Raw genomic sequence first — 18,798 nt, forward strand, 5'->3', positions numbered from 1 at the left:
CGTCAAACAAGTGTTTTAAGGCGCATATTTTTTACTATCTAGGATAATTGAAGGTTCCAAACCGGAACAGTATTCGAGTGTGGAACGTACAAGTGAGCAATACAGAGATTTAAGGCAATATACGTCGGAGAAGTTTCTTGCAATTTCAAAAATACATCCAAGAGCTCTGGAGGCTTTGTCCACGACATTTGAGATGTGCTTCCCAAAAGTCAGCTGCGAATCTAATAGGACGCCAAGGTCTTTAACACTGTGAACGCGTTCTATAGTCGTGTAGCTTGTAGTCGAAATCAATATCCTGTTTTTTTTTCGGGAGAAGGTAATGACCGTGCATTTAGCAGGATTCACTACCAATCTGTTGATGGAGCAACAATCCACAAAGGCGTTAATCTGATCCTGGAAAAAAAATTGCAGTCATCGAGTGACCTGATGCGCAAAAACATTTTCAAGTCATCTGCGAAAGTTAATCTCGGACTTTAGATGACATGATGGACGTCGTTAAAGTACGGGAGGAATTTGAACGGTCCAAGATGGCTGCCTTGAGGTATACCAGATGTTGCACTGAACTAGTTGACCGAAAGTCATCTAAAGCAACGGTAAGTCTTCGCTCAGAGAGATACCCAAGTAACATTCTCACAACTCTTTGGCATTCGAAGTTTTTTATTGTGGTTTTATTGCGGCAGTTTAGAAAAAGCATTTAACACGCATAACTTAGTATTGATTTTCTAGCTGTTGTCAAACCCTTTTGAAGCAGGTAATTAATTTTGGATAGTAGAAAACTTTAAACAAGGTTTTATTAGGGCAATCCATGCCTTGATTAAGCCCATCTGGGAAATAGCAATAATGCTCTTTAATGTTTGTTTTATTTGTCACTATGAAAGAATTCTTAAAATCGTTTTGTAACTATGAAAGTTACTTTCGAACATTGAAATTGGCTTAACTTGAGATTGATTGGCATTTATGATTGCTAAATAAAAAGCCTCATAATACGCTAACATTGAATTGAAAAAAAAAACAAAAATATATAATATGAGAAATAATAGCTTTGAAAAAAGCAAAAATATATAGCTTTGAAATATAATGAAGCTGCGTGCTTACTCACAATGTATATGCTGACACATTTCCAGCTACAATAATCAAAATCATATCGAAATTTGCACTTCCGAAATCGCGAGGTGAAAAATTGTATAGATTCTTAACATAGAGGAAATACTACATGGTGCGTAGACCCGTCTCAGTCTACTTAAACGTTTCACTTTTACATTAACGGTGACACGGGGATCGGGCAATGTGCATTTATGTAGCCGACACAAACGATAAATAGCGGAGTGCATTATTTTGTACTTACGTGTAATCAATGACCAATTAGATTCCTCAATCCGTAACATCTATCTATATGCCCTTTGTTTTTTTCTGATCTACTTGAACTGTCAAATTTCCTCTAATTATGGTCATCATATAAGTTGAAAAATGGCCAACCGGCACTTAAAACAGCCAGTCGATCTTCATGAATGTCATTTCTAATTATTAAGATCTTATAGTTGATTTTATCGAAGCGAAATATTTTGCACAAATGGATCATGAAAAATCATCTCGAATGCCATCGCCATATTTATTTCTCTACATTAGTAGAGACTTTGAATTCCAATATCTATTTAAACTGCATTAGATCCATAGTTATTTACGATATTTTATGAACACTATATACGATACTTTACGATACGATATACGATACTTTACTAATAACAATTAAAAAAAACAATAATAGTAATTTTGCAGAAAACTTCAAATTTAATATAAATACGTTTTATTGAAAAATAATTGTTAAAACGTGGTTTACTGAGAGCGCATCAATTATATCGATGTTTCACACCATATGACACAATAAATCTAATTTGGCACTAAAAATTGAGCTACCACACATATACTCTGTTTTAATAATTTTTATCGATGGTTAAACTTGGAAACTTGGTTTTGTAGATAGTAAACTTTAAATTATTTTGCAGAGACTGAACGTATTTTATTTTTTCATGTTATTGTTTTAATAAACCTAGATCTAGAGATTTCCGCATGTATCGAGATCAAGTAGCTTAGAAATGGTTTTAAGTAATACCAACTTACTTTTAAAGTAGCTATCAAATCGATTTCGAAAGGTTTTCAATGCCGAGTTCGTGTTTTGTCATATTCTAATTTTGAAGTATGTCTTACATTAACTCTTCAAAGCTATTTCAAGGGTGGTGGGCCAACTAGGCAGATGCTGCTCTACAAGAGGCTTTGGTGTAAGCGATGAAGAAACAACTACCTTGACTAGGGTTTTATTGCAGTAGGATTCAAAAACTCTTGTAGTGAATCATAAAACCTAAAATGTTACTTGGGATGAACGAAACCAATTCAGGACGTTTCCACCGACATCTAATCTATCAAGTTTCGCTATGGCGATTTCGTTGTTCAATTTGTCGAATGCTGCGGATAAATCTGTGTATAACGTCCGTTTGGGTCCGAGTAATGAATTGATCTGTTATGTATGACGTTAAGGTCACTCCTGGCAGAATCCAAGTTTCGAAGTGCTCGCGTTTTCGCGACGCCACTCGATACGGAGGCGGCGGACAACTGTCATTTTAATTGATTAAGCTTTGCTGCGTCGCAGCATGCGTGAGAAAATAAAAATGACAGTTGTGTATTGCTTCCGTATCGAGTGCTGTGCCTCCGTAAACGCGAGCACTTTGAAACTTGGATTCAGTCAGGAATGACCTTAAGAAAAGCAGATTCGATGTTGTAGAGCGTCCAGCATGTTGATCGGCGTTTATATACTATTTAATCTTATGCACAGCAACCTTATTCTAGTTTTAATTTGCATTTGAACTGCCCCTAAAGTTAAAACCAATCGTTCAAGTTTATCGTTCAAGAATACGTATCTCATTACTGGGTACCAGTACAACTTCCGGATGCGATGAAAATACATAAATATGATTAATCTTATGCTAATCTTACTAGAATGCTATAAAAAATACAGAAAATCAAAAACAAAATATTATTGGCCACAACTTTGCATGGAGTCGCCCCATAGTGATATCGTGGCGCTAACATCGACTCGGACCGCGCCCAAAACTATCCGTCATCAACAATGTTCGGTACCGATGACCGCCGTGGTACGACCTAGAGCGACTGAAGCAACCTGATATCGCCACTGCATACGCACAGTATCCCGAGGCAGCGTTGCCGGAAGAGGGTGAGCTCGATGGGGCCCCCCTTGAGGACTGCTGGAATACAGTCAAAACAGCCATTAACGACGCAGCGGAGAACAACGTCGGGTATATGGGACGAAGTCGACGGAACGATTGGTTCGACGAAGAGTACAGACAGATTCTGGAGGAGAATGATGCAGCGCGGGCGGTCGCGCTCAGTGTTGGGAAATGTACAGTAAAACACTGTGATTATGCGAATGTTTACATTTTATCCGGTCAAATTTCACGCCCCGCACAAACCGAAACGGTTTTCCAAAAAAATGTACGCCTCATTGTGACATTTTTTGTCGATGAGGCAAACTGTTTGTTTGCTGCTGCATGATAGTCGAGCCGTCGATGCGGTCAGCATTTGCATGAGATTTTCTTGTTTCGGTTCGTGCGCAGCGCAAACAGAACAAAATCGAGTTTAATTGCAAGTGGTGCAAAGCCTAGAAAGAATGACCAAGGAATAATGAAATAATCATTTACCACCTAAAACAGTCATACGTCGTGAAATGAGCGTACAGAAACATTAATTATGGGCAGAGAAAATAATAAAATCATGTGCTGACTGTCGTCTGCTTGGTCGTGGCTGCTGCTGCGGCTGCCGTGGTTTTGTTTTTCTGTGACTGCGTGGCAGAATAAATGATAAAAAGAAATATCAACCGTTCCCGTCCCTAGTCGCGCTGCAGCAAGGTACCCGGCAGAACGTGGAACGTTATAGACGGAAGCGGAGACAGCAGACCCTCCTTTTTCAGAAGAAGAAACGCCGTCTGGAAGAAGCGGAGTGCGAGAAACACGCAGAAGCTCAGAAGCTCAACGCATCCCGCAAAGACTTCGTTCTGCGGGCCGAGATGTGCAGGGATAAGAATGGGAAAATTTTGACGGATGAACGTGTGGTGATCGAAAGGTGGAAGCAGCACTACGAGGAACATTCAATGGCGCTGAGAGTACAGGCAGTGGAAGTCAAGGCAGCGGAGGAGATGACTACGTCAGTTCAGTGGACGATAGAAGCCAACCAGCCCCCACCTTGAGGGAAGTTAAGGATGCCATCCAACAGCTAAAGGCCAATGAAGCAGCTGGTACGGATGGTACCGGAGCTGAACTTATCAAGATGGGCCCGGAAAAACTAGCCACTTGCCTGCACAAATTGATAGTCAGAATCTGGGAAACTGAACAGCTACCGGAGGAGTGGAAGGAAGGGATTATATGCCCCATCTACAAGAAAGGCGACAAGCTGGAGTGTGAGAACTTTCGAGCGATCACCATCCTTAATGCCGCCTACAAAGTGATATCCCTGATTAGCAGAAATTGTAAAATGAATTGTAAAAAAAATCCGGCTCCGTAACGCCAAATGGCAAATGAGCCTTCCAAATAAATGCAAGATTTAAAAAAAAAAAGTGATGTCCCAGATCATTTTCCGTCATCTGTCACCATTAGTGAATGAGATCGTGGGAAGTTATCAAGCCGGCTTCTTAGACGGCCGCTCGACACTGGACCACATATTTACTGTAAATCCTTCAAAAATGCCGTGAATACCAGGTCCCAACGCACCATCTGTTCGTTGATTTCAAGGCGGCATACGACAGTATAGACCGCGTAGAGCTATGGAAAATTATGGACGAGAACAGCTTCCCTCGGAAGCTTACCAGACTGATTAAAGCAACGATGAATAATGCGCAAAACTGTGTGAAGATTTCGGGCGAACACTCCAGTTCGTTCGAGTCGCGCCGGGGACTAAGATAAGGTGATGGACTTTCATGCCTGTTGTTCAACATTGCGCTAGAAGGTGACATGCGGAGATCCGGGTGCAACAGCCGGGGTACGATTTTCAACAGATCCAGTCAATTTATTTGTTTCGCGGATGACATGGACATTGTCGGCCGAACATTTGCAAAGGTGGTAGAACTGTACACCCGCCTGAAACGGGAAGCAACAAAAGTTGGACTGGTGGTAAATGCGTCAAAGCAGTGTTACGATAGGCGGGAATACCTTCGAGGTGGTCGAGGAATTCGTCTACCTCTGATCCTTGCCAACGGCTGATAACAATGTCAGTCGTGAAATACGAAGGCGTATCATCTGTGAAAGTCGGGCCTACTACGGGCTCCAGAAGAAACTGCGGTCAAAAAAGATTCGCCACCGCACCAAATGTGTCATGTACAAGACGCGTATAAGACCGGTTGTCCTCCACGGACATGAAACATGGATAATGCTCGAAGAGGACATTTGCAGCACTCGGAGTATTCGAGAGACGGGTGCTTAGGACCATCTTTGGCGGTGTGCAAGAAGACGGTGTGTGGCGGCGAAGAATGAACCACGAGCTCACCCAACTCTACGGCGAACCCAGTATCCAGAAGGTAGCTAAAGCCGGAAGGGTACGATGGGCAGGACGTGTTGTAAGAATGCTGGACAGCAACCCTGCAAAGATGATGTTCGCTTCCGATCCGGCAGGTACGAGACGGCGTGGAGCACAGCGAGCGAGATGGGCAGCCTAGGTGCAAAGCGACTTGGCGAGCGTGGGGCGCATTCAAATTGTTGATTCAGTGTTATCTGTTTAGATGTAGACTAAATAAATGAAAATAAATGATTTCACAGTGTAAAAATATGCTCTCATTCCTCATTCCTCTGAATCCATACATCCGATCGTCTTATCAATCGCGATTCCATCAAACAATTTTATCAAATATGAAAATCAAAAAAGTTTCGTTTGAATGTTTCTAATAACACCTACCCAGGTAAGGCACACTAAAGCAGCAGCACTAACCTACTAGGTACCAAGCGCCTCCACGCACCACCTAAGCAGAAAGTTACCAGCTGAAAAGCGTTTTGGCTCCATGAGTTTTCCGGCAACAGAAAATCATAAACCCAACCAGTGGTAATTGTGAGGAAGCTTTCATGAAAATCGTTTTCTCCCATGAAATTCCATCGATTTTTCCAGCATATTTTTCGATTAACCCGGAAATGTCGCTGTTTTTACCTTTCCTTCGGAAGTGTCTATAATTACACTTTGAATGCGATACGCAAGCGTGTTAAAATTTATTAAAATTTAATCAATTTGCCATAAATTTTTCATCGACTAAAATTATGGACAATGGTTGATAAAGTTCAATGCCCTTCATAGGATCGATTGAAGCTTATTCGTTAAAGTATTTAAAAAGTGTTGCTAGCATGGCACATTGGGCCACGCCGGGAGATCAGGAGGAAAAAAATATTTTCACCATAATGATAATATTTTAGGATCGAAGTGTCTTCAGCAAAGTCAATGCTTATTATTTAAGCTTTATTTTGAAGTTTGTTGCAATAGGATGGTCCCACTACATTTTTAGATAAAAATTTTAACTTCTTTATTTCTAAATAATGTTAGCATTGTACGATGTTCTAGAAAGTTGTTCCTTATTTAATTCTGAGGCACTTTGCTAAAGAAACCATTGTTGTACGTCATTTGTTTCATTTGTTAAAATAATTTCAAAAAATAATGTTAGGGTGACCCTAAAAAATCAATATTTTGATTGTAACTTTTTAGTTTTAATTTTTATCGAAATAACGTCTTCTACAAAGTTTTAGAGCATAAAAATGCACGTTTTGGTTACATAACCGAGTGAATTCATTGGTGGATTGCAGAGATATCTCTGTTTTTCTTGAAAAAATCCGTTGTTTTCAAATGCCTGTTTTTTGAATGGGGGAAAAGGGGGAACTATTTTTCTCTGGGTTAGACAGAGGAAGGGCTAAGGGTTTTTAAGCATATTTTGGTATTGAGGAATTTGAGGGAATTTGGGGTGTTCCATCATTTAAAAAAATGGCTTTATGTACGAGGAAATCAAAATCATGAGTTCTATAAGTGTTATAAAACCGAAAATTCCGCCCAATTCATCAAAAACTAAATGTTTATAGTAATCATTACTTCCTCATATATTTCCATCGCATCTTCACTTAATATACCGATTGGTAGAATAACATGTTTAATAATATCAACGTTTATCGACGTGACAACTTTACTGAACAGCCCGTAATCGTAAGTTATTTACATCTTGTTCAATCGATTTTACGAGACTTGTTCAATCGATTTTACTTCAAAATCGCTAGGGTGGTAAGGAAAATTTGGTTTTTCGAGCGAAATTGGATAACAACTGATTTAGCACGAGCCGTTTCAAGTTTGCATGGGAATTAGTATGGGGAAAGTGGATTTTTCATTCTACTGATTATGGCGCTCTTCCGCTCATTTTTAGTCGCAACGAAAAATACGCGCCAGATAGTCGCCTAATAAAAGCATACCTCCGGAAAAAAAGCTACTTCGACATTTTTTAAAATATGGCTGCCACGTGGTGCATTCCGGCGGTTAATGCTTGGATAGCACGTGCTATTTGTACTGTGAAGATATTTTTCACATCTATGAGAGCCTTGGAAAATTATCACAAAAGTTGTCATTGTTGCAAGGCATCATATATTAAGTGAAGATGCGCTGGAAATATATTAGAAAATTATGTTTACTATAAATAATTTTGTTTTTTGACGAATTGGGCGGAATTTTCGGTTTTATAACACCTATAGAACTGATTATTTTGATTTCCTCGTACATAAAGCCATTTTTTTAAATGATAGAAAAACCCCAAATTCCCTCAAATTCCCCAATACCAAAATATGCAGAGCAATCCTTCGCCCTTTCTCTGTCTAACCCAGGGAAAAATGGTTCCCCTTTTTTCCCCCATTCAAAAATACAGGCATTTGGAATCAACGGATTTTTTCAAGAAAAACAGTGATATCTCTGCAATCCACCAATGAATTCACTCGGTTATGTAACCAAAACGTGCATTTTTATGCTCTAAAACTTTGTAGAAGAAGTCACTTCGATAAAAATTAAAACTAAAAAGTTACAATCAAAATATTGATTTTTTAGGGTCACCCTAACATAATTATTTAAAATTATCATAACAAATGATACAAATGACGTACAACAATGTTTTCTTTCTATGTTCAACTTTCTAGAGCATCGTACAATGCTAAAATTAGAAATATAGAAGTTAAAAATTTTATCTCAAAACGTAAAGGGGCACCCTATTGCAACAAACTTCAAAATAAAGCTTAAATAATAAGCTTTGACATTGCTGAAGACATTTTGATCCTAAAATATTATCATTATGGTGAAAATAATTTTTTCCTCCTAATTTTACGACGTGGCCCACTGTGCATGGGTTGGAATTCTTTCCAGAATTGCAGTAGCATCCCGTGAGGGAACCAGGAGAGATTTATTGAGGTCTGTCGACCATTACCGACTTATCAGACAAATCTGTGAAATCTGTCTTCCTTTACAGATTCATCAGAAGATTATTCTCAAGGATTTATGTAGAAAATGCTGTCGTATGATACGTTTTAGTCCAAAAAGGTACCACGGAGGGGTATCACGTAAGTTTCTGGAGGTGGCCAATGAGATCTAACCAATATGGGCCCGTTCACTTCTGACAGTTGGCCCCTTAACCCAGTTGAGATGGCCTGTGTTGAAAGCTTGGTTGTCTGTTATTTCATTGAAGAGATTAGCATCACACCCCACGGAGATCGAGTCAAAAATAAGTTCCGGGAAGTACTTCTTAATTCCGGTGAGGAAACTACAATGAGGGGGGCAGACGGGTTCTTCGCACGTTAGGTTCAATGCGCTTCGTCCTCAATCCTAAACGCCGAGGTCAGAGCTAAAGATCCGGTTTGGATTAACTTTCGTTCCACGAGCAAGGCACGTTGAAGAATGTAGCGGAGATTTTTTTTTGAAAATTGTAATTTGGAAGCATTCTTGGAGTTTTAGACGATCAGGAGACAAAGCAGTTTTGTATTTCAAAAGCCTAATTCATCGATTTTAGCTTTTTTCAGGATTTCTGAGGGTCTCGCTCTCTTGGAATCAAATATTTTGCGAATTTTCTTTTATTTCTCTGCTAAATCAGCAATCAGATTTTTTTGCCTTCAGTGAAGGGTAGGAAGTCAGAAGAAGGGTTGAGTGGGACAATGACAGGTAAAAACTTATCGTTTTGGAAAAATGAGTTACCATGAACAGTGTTGCCTAGGACCTTCGTCTATCTTTCCTTTCAAATTGCTGGTACCTCGTAGTCTAAAAATAGAAAACGTTCTAGTCGATTTTGAACATATTTCTTTCGGTAATATAGATAGGGAAGCTGCGCTTTCTGCTGGAATACAGCTGTCGCGTTTACGGCAGAATTCGGGATTTCCACGATCTTTGTTTTCGATGATTGCAACTTTCCATAGCCGCTTCCTTTTTTTGTGGAAAATATTTAACTTTCTATGGAAAAACAGATTTTGTGGAAAAATTTGCAGATATTTATGTAAGTTTTGTTTTAAAATGGAACATATTATTGTTTTATGAATAACACATTTTTAATTATAATTTTTCATTTGAAAATGCTAGTTTTTTTTAATTTTTTCCCTTGGATTTTTTTTTTTTAAATTTATTATTTCTACCTTGATTTCTCTGTTGGTAACTTGTAAATAGTTTGTAAAGAGTTTCAATCTCTAACTAACCACTAATTACGCTAAACTAATAGGAAACAAACAGATTCGTGTATTAGATTGAAAACATTTTTTGTAACATTTGTATGGTTTAATATCATTTCAGTTTTCACTGCACATGTGGTGAATTTTTCAGCATCACCCACCTGTTGTTTCAAGAAAGACTATTCATTCATTCATTTGTTATTGATGCCATTTTACTGTGGTCGAGGATTTTGGCGCACTATTCGCAAAAAAACATCACGAGAAACGCATCCAACCAAAACGAGGAATGCCAAGATTGACCGTTCAGCGGTTGTTGTTGCTGAAGCTACTGATTACAGTTGAAGTTGACCGACAGAGTTTTGTTTGAAGGTGAAGACTAATAGGTGGGTGCTCGTCGCAGGGAAGAACCGGCTCTGACCTGACGCTGACCGCCAGCCAAGCGCTTTGTACATAAATATACGATGACGACACCAACTAACTACGAGGGGTTGGGCGCATTCGTTGAAAACAACCGGACCGTGGCGGTGGGAAACGCAAGTTTTATTATTAAAGATTTTTCCATCTTCTTATATTGTCTGCAAATCAAGTTCTTAGTTGTTTTTGTGTGCATAATCATGGATCAAGCATGATAGAACCTCGAGCTATCAACTTGTTAACAGCAAAAAATTAACCAAGACGATGAAATTGTGTGCCTGTATCAAGCTGATGGTAACTCATCTTTTCACTGAAAGAATCTTGTTCCCATGTTGAAGTAACAGAAACAAGGAAGAAGTATACTGTCTTGTAGTTGTTTAACCCTGGATAGTTAGCGCAATGGACAATACATTCGAAAGCAAATAACTACTGTTACTTACTTAGTTAAGCACTTGTATTATTTAATTGAAGAATTCGTTCCGCCATTCATTATGTTTGCATGAGATTTTACAAAAATCCGTTTTCGAAATGGAAACTCAATATCTCTGCCCACTATTCTAGAAAGAAATTTGAGATAGTAAAGTGAATTGTTAAATATTATTTTAATGAAAATATTCACTTGTTTATAAAGCTACTAAAAAACATTTCGCGGTTTAGCACGGGTTTCACAAAAAAAATGTGTCATCAAATAAATTAGTACTATCCCATTTAATTCCACCACTTGATTAGTATTAGAACCTAAATCGCACACTCCACATTGGCCTCCAGATCACACTGGCCAAACACCGGATTGAACAACATTCCCGCCGAGCACGTCATTTCATGGGCAGCTCCCTGGAAACACATCACATATTTCTGACACGATTTGGGATGCGGGAAGTTCTGGAATCCAGCAGCGGGACACGGAAAACACTCTTCCACTGGGACCTGATAGCAGCCCTGCAGGGCCTCGACGAACATAAATCCCGGTGGGCACATCATCGGGAACGATTCCCCCTGGTAGCACGTGTAGTACATGTGGCATTCTCGGGGATCGTCCACGAAGTGAGTATCGGTGGGATGACACTCTACGGTTCGCTGCGCCGGGATGCGTTCGGGAAGAATTGCGATGACCATCAACGCAATTGTTACCAGTGCTGTGGAAATTTTAGACTTTTACAACGGGACGAATGGGGTTAAAAAAAATAACTAACCAAACATTATGACGACGCACTGTACTGGATTATAAAACGAATGGAATATAAACAATGAAGTTAGTTAATCTTCGGTACCAAGACCAAGCTTATATTGAAAATCACTCTTCCATTCACAAAACAGTGCGAATGATTGAACGGTTTCATACTGATTGACACTTTCGATTTGTAAAACCTTGTATCCGGTCTTAATTTCGGTAGGCGCGTAAGTTTGAAGTAATCCTATTGCGATAGGTCAGGAACCCAGTAACAGATAAGCAACTCATAATCTCATAGCAAAATACATATATGTAGGTACCTATGTGCAAAGTGCTCACTCACTGTAGTGGTTTCGATAACATAAATTTTCGCCTCCATCCATGTGCTCAAACCTTGTCTTCATGGATACAACTAGGTGAGAAGAAGGAAACGAAAAGAGGAAAATCGGATGCGAACAACTGAACCGAGAAAGGTATTTCGTTTAGGGGTTCCTCTCGTTGAAGAGCTATTGTTTGGCCCAATTTCCCACAGCTTCCTCTTGCGGAGACGAACCGTCAATATTTCACCCAACCGGCAAGCGCCAGAGAATTTCCCAGATGAGTCAGAGCACACCCGGTGTTGGTGGCCTCCAACGAAGTCGCTTATGATGATTCATAAAGAGCAATGAAACAATAACAACAATGTAGGGCATTTGTCCATTACTGTGGTTGTAGAGGCAACATGTGACCGCAATAGACGCGTCACGCTTCATCACTAAATTGTGTTATCCAAATCTCGCCTGATTTTTGAAAACATCAAATTTCCAAAAGAGAGCCTCTATTTGTTTACTTTCTCTTTCGATTATTACACAGCCATATATGTACTAGCAATTACATCGAATTGTTTTAGGAGAGATCTGAAGCAAATAAATATCTAGCGTGCCGAGTTAAAAATATTGCAACAAATGCAAAACTAGCATAGCTATTTCCGAAAAAAGGGCGACGTTTCCAAAAATCATTCTAAAAATATTGTCGACTATTATTCGGTAGGGCGGGAACACTAAACCTTACACTATAGGTAAAAAAATGTCTGAAAAAATTCCATATAAAATCGACCAAACTGACTAACCGCCCAGCAAAAATTTCCTGTGCGACAAACGCATATCTGCACGTAATTATGATTGATGAAACTCTAATTTGGCGCTGACGGTTGATTGATCGTTTGACACGTCGCGGCTCGTTGGTCGTCGTTGGTGGATGTTTTCGGTAGTAGTACTTTCGATAGACTCACATACGAGGCATCAACAGCGCGGCTGGAAGCGGGTAACAACTCAATTCATATGACGTTATTTTATACTTAGCTTTTACTGTTGGCAGTATGTGACATCAAATTGATCATCACATAAAATGCCTTTACCGGTGACCCACATGCAAAACCTTGTAAAATGATGCATCGCATGACATCTCATGATGGTATAGAAATTGCATACCCAAAACAGATAAGTGCTACCGTGAGCCACCGAAGTGCGCAGTCACAACAATTTATGCAGAGATACAGATATTTGGGGCTTATCTGCACACTAAGATCAACAATTGTCATCTTTTTCAAGTATGAATTTAAGTTTAGTTCAAATCACACAATTGTGAGATAAGAATAAGTTGTAGGATCTGCACAGATGAAAATATGTTGTGACTTTTTTTTTCCATGCACATATTATGACTTGCAACATTGCAGTGTTTCAAATAGTCCCATAATTATTGCCCCAATTTTGTTCAAAGAATGATGAGTTCATAAAAAGAATAAATAATAGAAAAACGATAAATCTTCCCGACAGAATATTGACTTTAGCAAACCCCTCTAACCGACTATGATGAATATGAATCCATACAATTTATTCGAAAGACATTCAGTCGAATGGACATTTGGTCAAACGGACATTTAGTCGAAAAGATTTTAAAATGAGTTAAAAATAACATCGAATGACGCTTGATCGAAAGGACATTACGTCGACCCGGTCAAACGACATTTAGCCAAAATAATGTTTCGTCACATTACACTTGCTTGAAAAGACATAAAGTCGAAAATACATTAGATCGTATGGTCATTTGGTGGAAATTAAGTTTTCGGACAACGATTAACGAATTGTGGTTGAAAGTGAATTATAAGTCAATATTTATGTATATGAATATTTAGTGAAAGAAAGAGTACCCACGAAGAAATAAGAAAACATATGCTGAACTTTATTGCCGAATAAACGTCCGTTCGATCAAATGCCCCTTCGACTGAACATCCTTCGATGAAATTGACCAAATCCCCCAAAGCCGACTGCAAAGAATGTTTGGCAATACAACATGGCTATCCTTAGTTTTTGAGATAGTGACAAAAAAATTCAAAGAATAATGGATTTTTTTCCCATCGGTAATAGTTTCTGTCTGCCTTTTCTGTAGGTTTTTTATTTTTCTATAGTCCACCAGGGTCTTCAGAAGCCCTCATTAGATTCAGTTTTCGTTTTTTTCCACTGCTGTTTGAACTTCCTCACGTCCAGTGATTTCTTGTAATCAGTACATCCATATATCTTGTGGAGTATTGAACCAAATTTAATTTAAAATCCATTGATTTTATATCCATTTTACTAAATTATCTATTTCTGACCTATTATCAGGGCTGGATGTAGGGGGGGGTTCGGGGGGTCCGTGCCCCCGGGCCCCACAAATCTTATGTATTAAAACCAACCTTTTTTGTACATATACTGTCGGCCCCGGGGCCCCCTTCCGGCTTAATCCGCCCCTGCCTATTATCCTGATACTCGCTTTCAACATTTCAACTGAATTTAAATTCGACTAAATGTCCATTCGACCAAATGTCATTCAATTAAATACCATTCATCGAAATGTCATCCGACGAACTCTCCTAAAGCCTCCTCCAAATATAACATTCGCTGAGCTGCATGCGAGATTTAGAGCTGTGCACTAAATAAGAATTTATCGGCGGCGGCGTGATAGATAATTTTCATCAATTCTCCGGAAATTCTTCCACAAATTCCTCCAGAAGTTCCTCCGAGAATGCCTCCGAAAGTTCCCTCGAAAAGTTCCTCCAAAAGTTCTGCCGGGAATTCTTCCGGAAGCTCCTCCGCAAATTCTTCCGAGAATTCCTTCGAAAGTTCCTCCGGGAATTAATCTGGCAGTTCCTCCGAGAATTCCTCCCGAAGTTCCTCCGGGAATTTCTCCGTAAGTTCCTTCAAGAATTCCTCCGGAAGTATCTCCGGAATCTCTCCAAAAGTTCCTCCGGGAATTCCTCCGGAAAATCCACCGGAAGTTCCTCCGAAAGTTCTCCGGAAGCTCTTCCGGGAATTCCTCCAAAAGTTCCTCCAGGAATTCCTTAGGAAGTTCCTCCGGAAATTCCTCCTGAAGTTCCTCCTGAAGTTTCTCCTGGAATTCCTCCGGAAATTCTTCCGAAAATTACTCCGGAATTCCTTCAAAAGTTCCTCCGGAAGTTCCTCCGCAAATTCTTCCGAGAATTCCTTCGGTAGTTCCTCCGGGAATTAATCCGAAAAATCCTCCGAGAATTCCTCCCGAAGTTTCTCTGGAAATTTCTCAGTAAGTTCCTTCGAGAATTCCTCCGGAAGTACCTCCGAAAGTTCCTCCGGGAATTCCTCTGGAATATATAGATCATTCTAATCAAAGCTACTCCGGCAATTCCTCCGGAAAATCCACCGGAAGTTTCTCCGAAAAATCCTCCGGAAGCTCTTCCGGGGATTCCTCCGGAAGTTCCTCCGGGAATTCCTTAAAAAGTTCTTCCGGGAATTCCTCCTGACGTCCTCCGGGAATTCCTCCTGAAATTCCTCCTGAAATTCCTCCGGAAATTTCTCCGGAAGTTCCTCCGGAAATCCCTCCGAAAGTTTCTCTGTGAATTCCTCCGGAAGTTCCTCCACAAACTTTCTCCGGAAGTTCCTCCGAGAATTCCTCCTCGCGGTGTTGAACTTAATCTAGAATCAAAAAAAACACCTAAATAAAGTTAAAAAAAACGAGAATTCCTCCAGAAGTTCATCCGGGAATTCCTCCGAAAATCCCTCTTATCATCTCCTTGAACAGAGCCCCACCCGTTACATCCTGCCGTTCAAGATGGCTATATGAGTTGGCCGACTGGACGAATTACCAAAACGACGTCTTCGAAGGCTTCACTAAAAATCCCCCTGCCTCTCCGGACGAATTTGTTGAACAACTATTTACCATTGCCAATCGTCACAATCCAAGAACAAAGGGCTCACCCGGGAGAAAATTGGTTCCATGGTGGAATCCGGAAGTTCGTCCAGTCATTAAACTCCGTCGTAAAAAACTACGTGCTTTTCAAAGAGTGGCAAGAGGTGAACGGAAAGGTTCTGCAGCCCATAATGAGTTTAAAGCAGCTCGAAATGCAGCTAAGGTTGCTATCAAGCAGGCAAAACAGGACAGCTGGGATAAATTCATCGACTCGATAAACCCCAATAGCTCATCGAAAGAACTGTGGGACAAAATCCAGCTTCGTCAGCTGGCCCCGACGAAGTCGGATATCCACTCTTGAAGAATATTCCTCTGATTTGCAAATCCCTAAACCTGACAAGGACTGTCAGAGGGTCGATAGTTTCTGTCCCATAACTCTTCTTAAGTGCATTGGGAAAATTCTTGAAAAGATTGTTAACAGACGGCTCATTTCTCTCTTGAAATCTCAGGGTTTGCTCGACAATAGACAGTTTGCATTTTGCCCCAATAAAAGTACCGATGACTACCTCACAGAACTTGAGGATCATTGACTCACACCTGTAAGCAGGCAGACATGGAGACATTGTCTCTCTGGACCAATCGAAAGCCTACGACCGTGCGTGGCATTTTTCCATCCTCAAATCTCTTGAGGGATGGGAAATCAAAGGTCGCATGGGTCGGTATGTACAAAGCTTTCTGGGGGACAGAAGATTCAGGGTCGCTGTTGGCAACAACCGCTCCGAGGTGAGGAGTCAAGAGAATGGAATTCCTCTAGGTTCTGTAATAGCACCCACTCTCTTTCTCATCTGTATGCAATCGCTATTTAAAAACATTCCCCCTAATGTCCATATTCTGGTTTATGCTGACGACATTGTCACATTTTCTAATTTCGAATCCCTCGCCAGAAAACGAATGCAATCCGAATAGGCAGACCATCACGGTTTCTCTATTTTTCCCGATAAATCACAACTTCTTCATATCAGCACTAACAGAAAAAAAAAAGTTAAGCAAATTACCTGACCTCACCCTGAATCACACTGTTATGAAATCCAAGCAATCCCTCAAAATCCTTGTCCAAAGTCCAACGACAATCCTATTCAGGCTTATAGGCTTCAAAATACGCAGCGCACACAGAACAACAGTTATTCGCGTGATTAATTCCTGACTTCTCCCTAAAATGTTCTACCGAATTGGATCCTTTAGTAGATTCGGTACAATGATCAACAAACGGCTGGGTCCTTTATATAACAAAGCTTTCCGCTTTTCCTCAGAGACGTTTATCACCAGTCCAATCTCTGCTATTATGGCCGAATGCAGTAAACTTCCGTTTGAATACTTTACAACGTCTTGCGTGGTAGTCAAGGCTATCAGATGGTTAAGTCTTGGTGGTCGTGACAGCGTCCCCTTAGTAAAAAGAGCCAAAGCCCTATTCAAATCCCTTACAAAACATGACCTACCTGCAATAGCAGGAATCAACCCTCCCTTAAAATCGACATTTCTCTTCCAAAACAGGTTAAAGCTCCTAGGTTAACAGGTTAAAGTGACCCTCCATCTAAAATTCAGGCTTGTTTCCATGAACTCATTTCCAACAAGAACTCGAAACATCAACATACCTAAATAGAAGTTCCTCCGGGAATTCCTCCGGAAATTCCTCCGGGAATTCCTCCGGAAGTTCCTCCGGGAATTCCTCCGGAAATTCCTCCGGGAATTCCTCCGGAAGTTCCTCCGGAAATTCCTCCGGAAATTCCTCCAGGAATTCCTCCGGAATTCCTTCAGAAGTTCCTCCAGGAATTCCTTAGGAGGTGCCTCCAGGAATTCCTTCGGAGGTTCCTCCGGGAATTCCTCCGGAAGTTCCTCCGGGAATTCCTCCGGAAGTTCCTCGTGGAATTGCTCCGAAAGTTCCTCCGGGAATTCCTCCGGAAGTTCCTCCGGGAATCCTCCGGAAGTTCCTCCGAGAATTCCTCCGGAAGTTCCTCCGGGAATTCCTCCTGGAATTCCTCCGGAAGTTCCTCCGGGAATTTCTCCGGAAGTTCCTCCAGGAATTCCTCCGGAAGCTCCTCCGGGAATTTCTCCGGAAGTTCCTCCAGGAATTCCTCCGGAATTCCTTCGGAGGTGCCTCCAGGAATTCCTTCGGAGGTTCCTCCGGGAATTCCTCCGGAAGTTCCTCCGGAAGTTCCGCCGGGAATTCCTCCGGAAGTTCCTCCGGGAATTCCTCCGGAAGTTCCTCCGGGAATTCCTCCGGAAGTTCCTCCGGAGGTTCCTCCGGGAATTCCTCCGGAAGTTCCTCCGGGAATTCCTCCGGAAGTTCCTCCGGGAATTCCTCCGGAAGTTCCTCCGGGAATTCCTCCGGAAGTTCCTCCGGAAGTTCTCCGGGAATTCCTTCGAAAGTTCCTCCGGGAATTCCTTCGAAAGTTCCTCCGGGAATTCCTTCGATAGTTCCTCCGGGAATTCCTTCGGAAGTTCCTCCGGGAATTTCTTCGGAAGTTCCTCCGGGAATTCCTTCGGAAGTTCCTCCGGGAATTCCTTCGGAAGTTCCTCCGGGAATTCCTCCGGAAGTTCCTCCAGGAATTCCTCCGGAAGTTCCTCCAGGAATTCCTCCGGAAGTTCCTCCAGGAATTCCTCCGGAAGTTCCTCCGGAAGTTCCTCCAGGAATTCCTCCGGAAGTTCCTCCAGGAATTCCTCCGGAAGTTCCTCCAGGAATTCCTCCGGAAGTTCTTCCGGGAATTACTCAGTAAGTTTCTACGGGAATTCCTCCGGAAGTTCCTCCGGGAATTCCTCCGGAAGTTCCTCCTGAAATTCCTTCGATGGTTCCTCCAGGAATTCTATCACGGAGGTTCCTCCAGGAATTCTATCAAGGAGGCTAATCCGAGAATCCCTCCGGAGGTTCTTTCGAGAACTCCTCTGGAAGTTCCTCCGGAAATTCCACTGGTATTGTGTTAAGAAAATTATTTTGAGCTTTTTAGTGGAAGTCGTTAAGTTAAGTCGAGTCAAGTACGAGACACTGAAGACAGCCTTACTGTTGAGGTCGATATACGTATCTGTCAAGATACAATTAAGTGGTGGAATTCAATGGGATTGTACAAACTCGTCTTATGACGAGTTCCTCCAGTAGTTCCTCCAGGAATTCCTCCGGTAGTTCCTCCAGGAATTCCTCCGGAGGTTCCTCCAGGAATTTCTCCGGAGGTTCCTCCAGGAATTCCTTCGGAGGTTCCTCCAGGAATTCTATCACGGAGGTTCTTACGAAAATCCCTCCGGAGGTTCCTTCAGGAATTCCACCGGAGG

General features: G+C 41.2%; 2 protein-coding genes across 2 annotated transcripts in view; both read right to left on the minus strand.

The window, feature by feature from the left end:
- Positions 1–18,798, minus strand: part of LOC134226060 (ral guanine nucleotide dissociation stimulator-like 1) — a 230,919-nt gene that overhangs the window by 83,973 nt on the left and 128,148 nt on the right. The window lies entirely within an intron of this gene.
- Positions 10,815–11,431, minus strand: LOC134223201 (protein obstructor-E-like). The gene is made up of 2 exons (XM_062702342.1): positions 11,321–11,431; positions 10,815–11,263 (listed from the first exon to the last, which is right to left on the minus strand). Exons 1-2 carry the CDS (start codon positions 11,325–11,327, stop codon positions 10,866–10,868), a joined length of 405 nt encoding a protein of 134 aa, XP_062558326.1. The 5' UTR covers positions 11,328–11,431; the 3' UTR covers positions 10,815–10,865.

The sequence above is a fragment of the Armigeres subalbatus genome, chromosome 3 (genome assembly GCF_024139115.2).
Source record: "Armigeres subalbatus isolate Guangzhou_Male chromosome 3, GZ_Asu_2, whole genome shotgun sequence".
NCBI lineage: Eukaryota > Metazoa > Arthropoda > Insecta > Diptera > Culicidae > Armigeres > Armigeres subalbatus.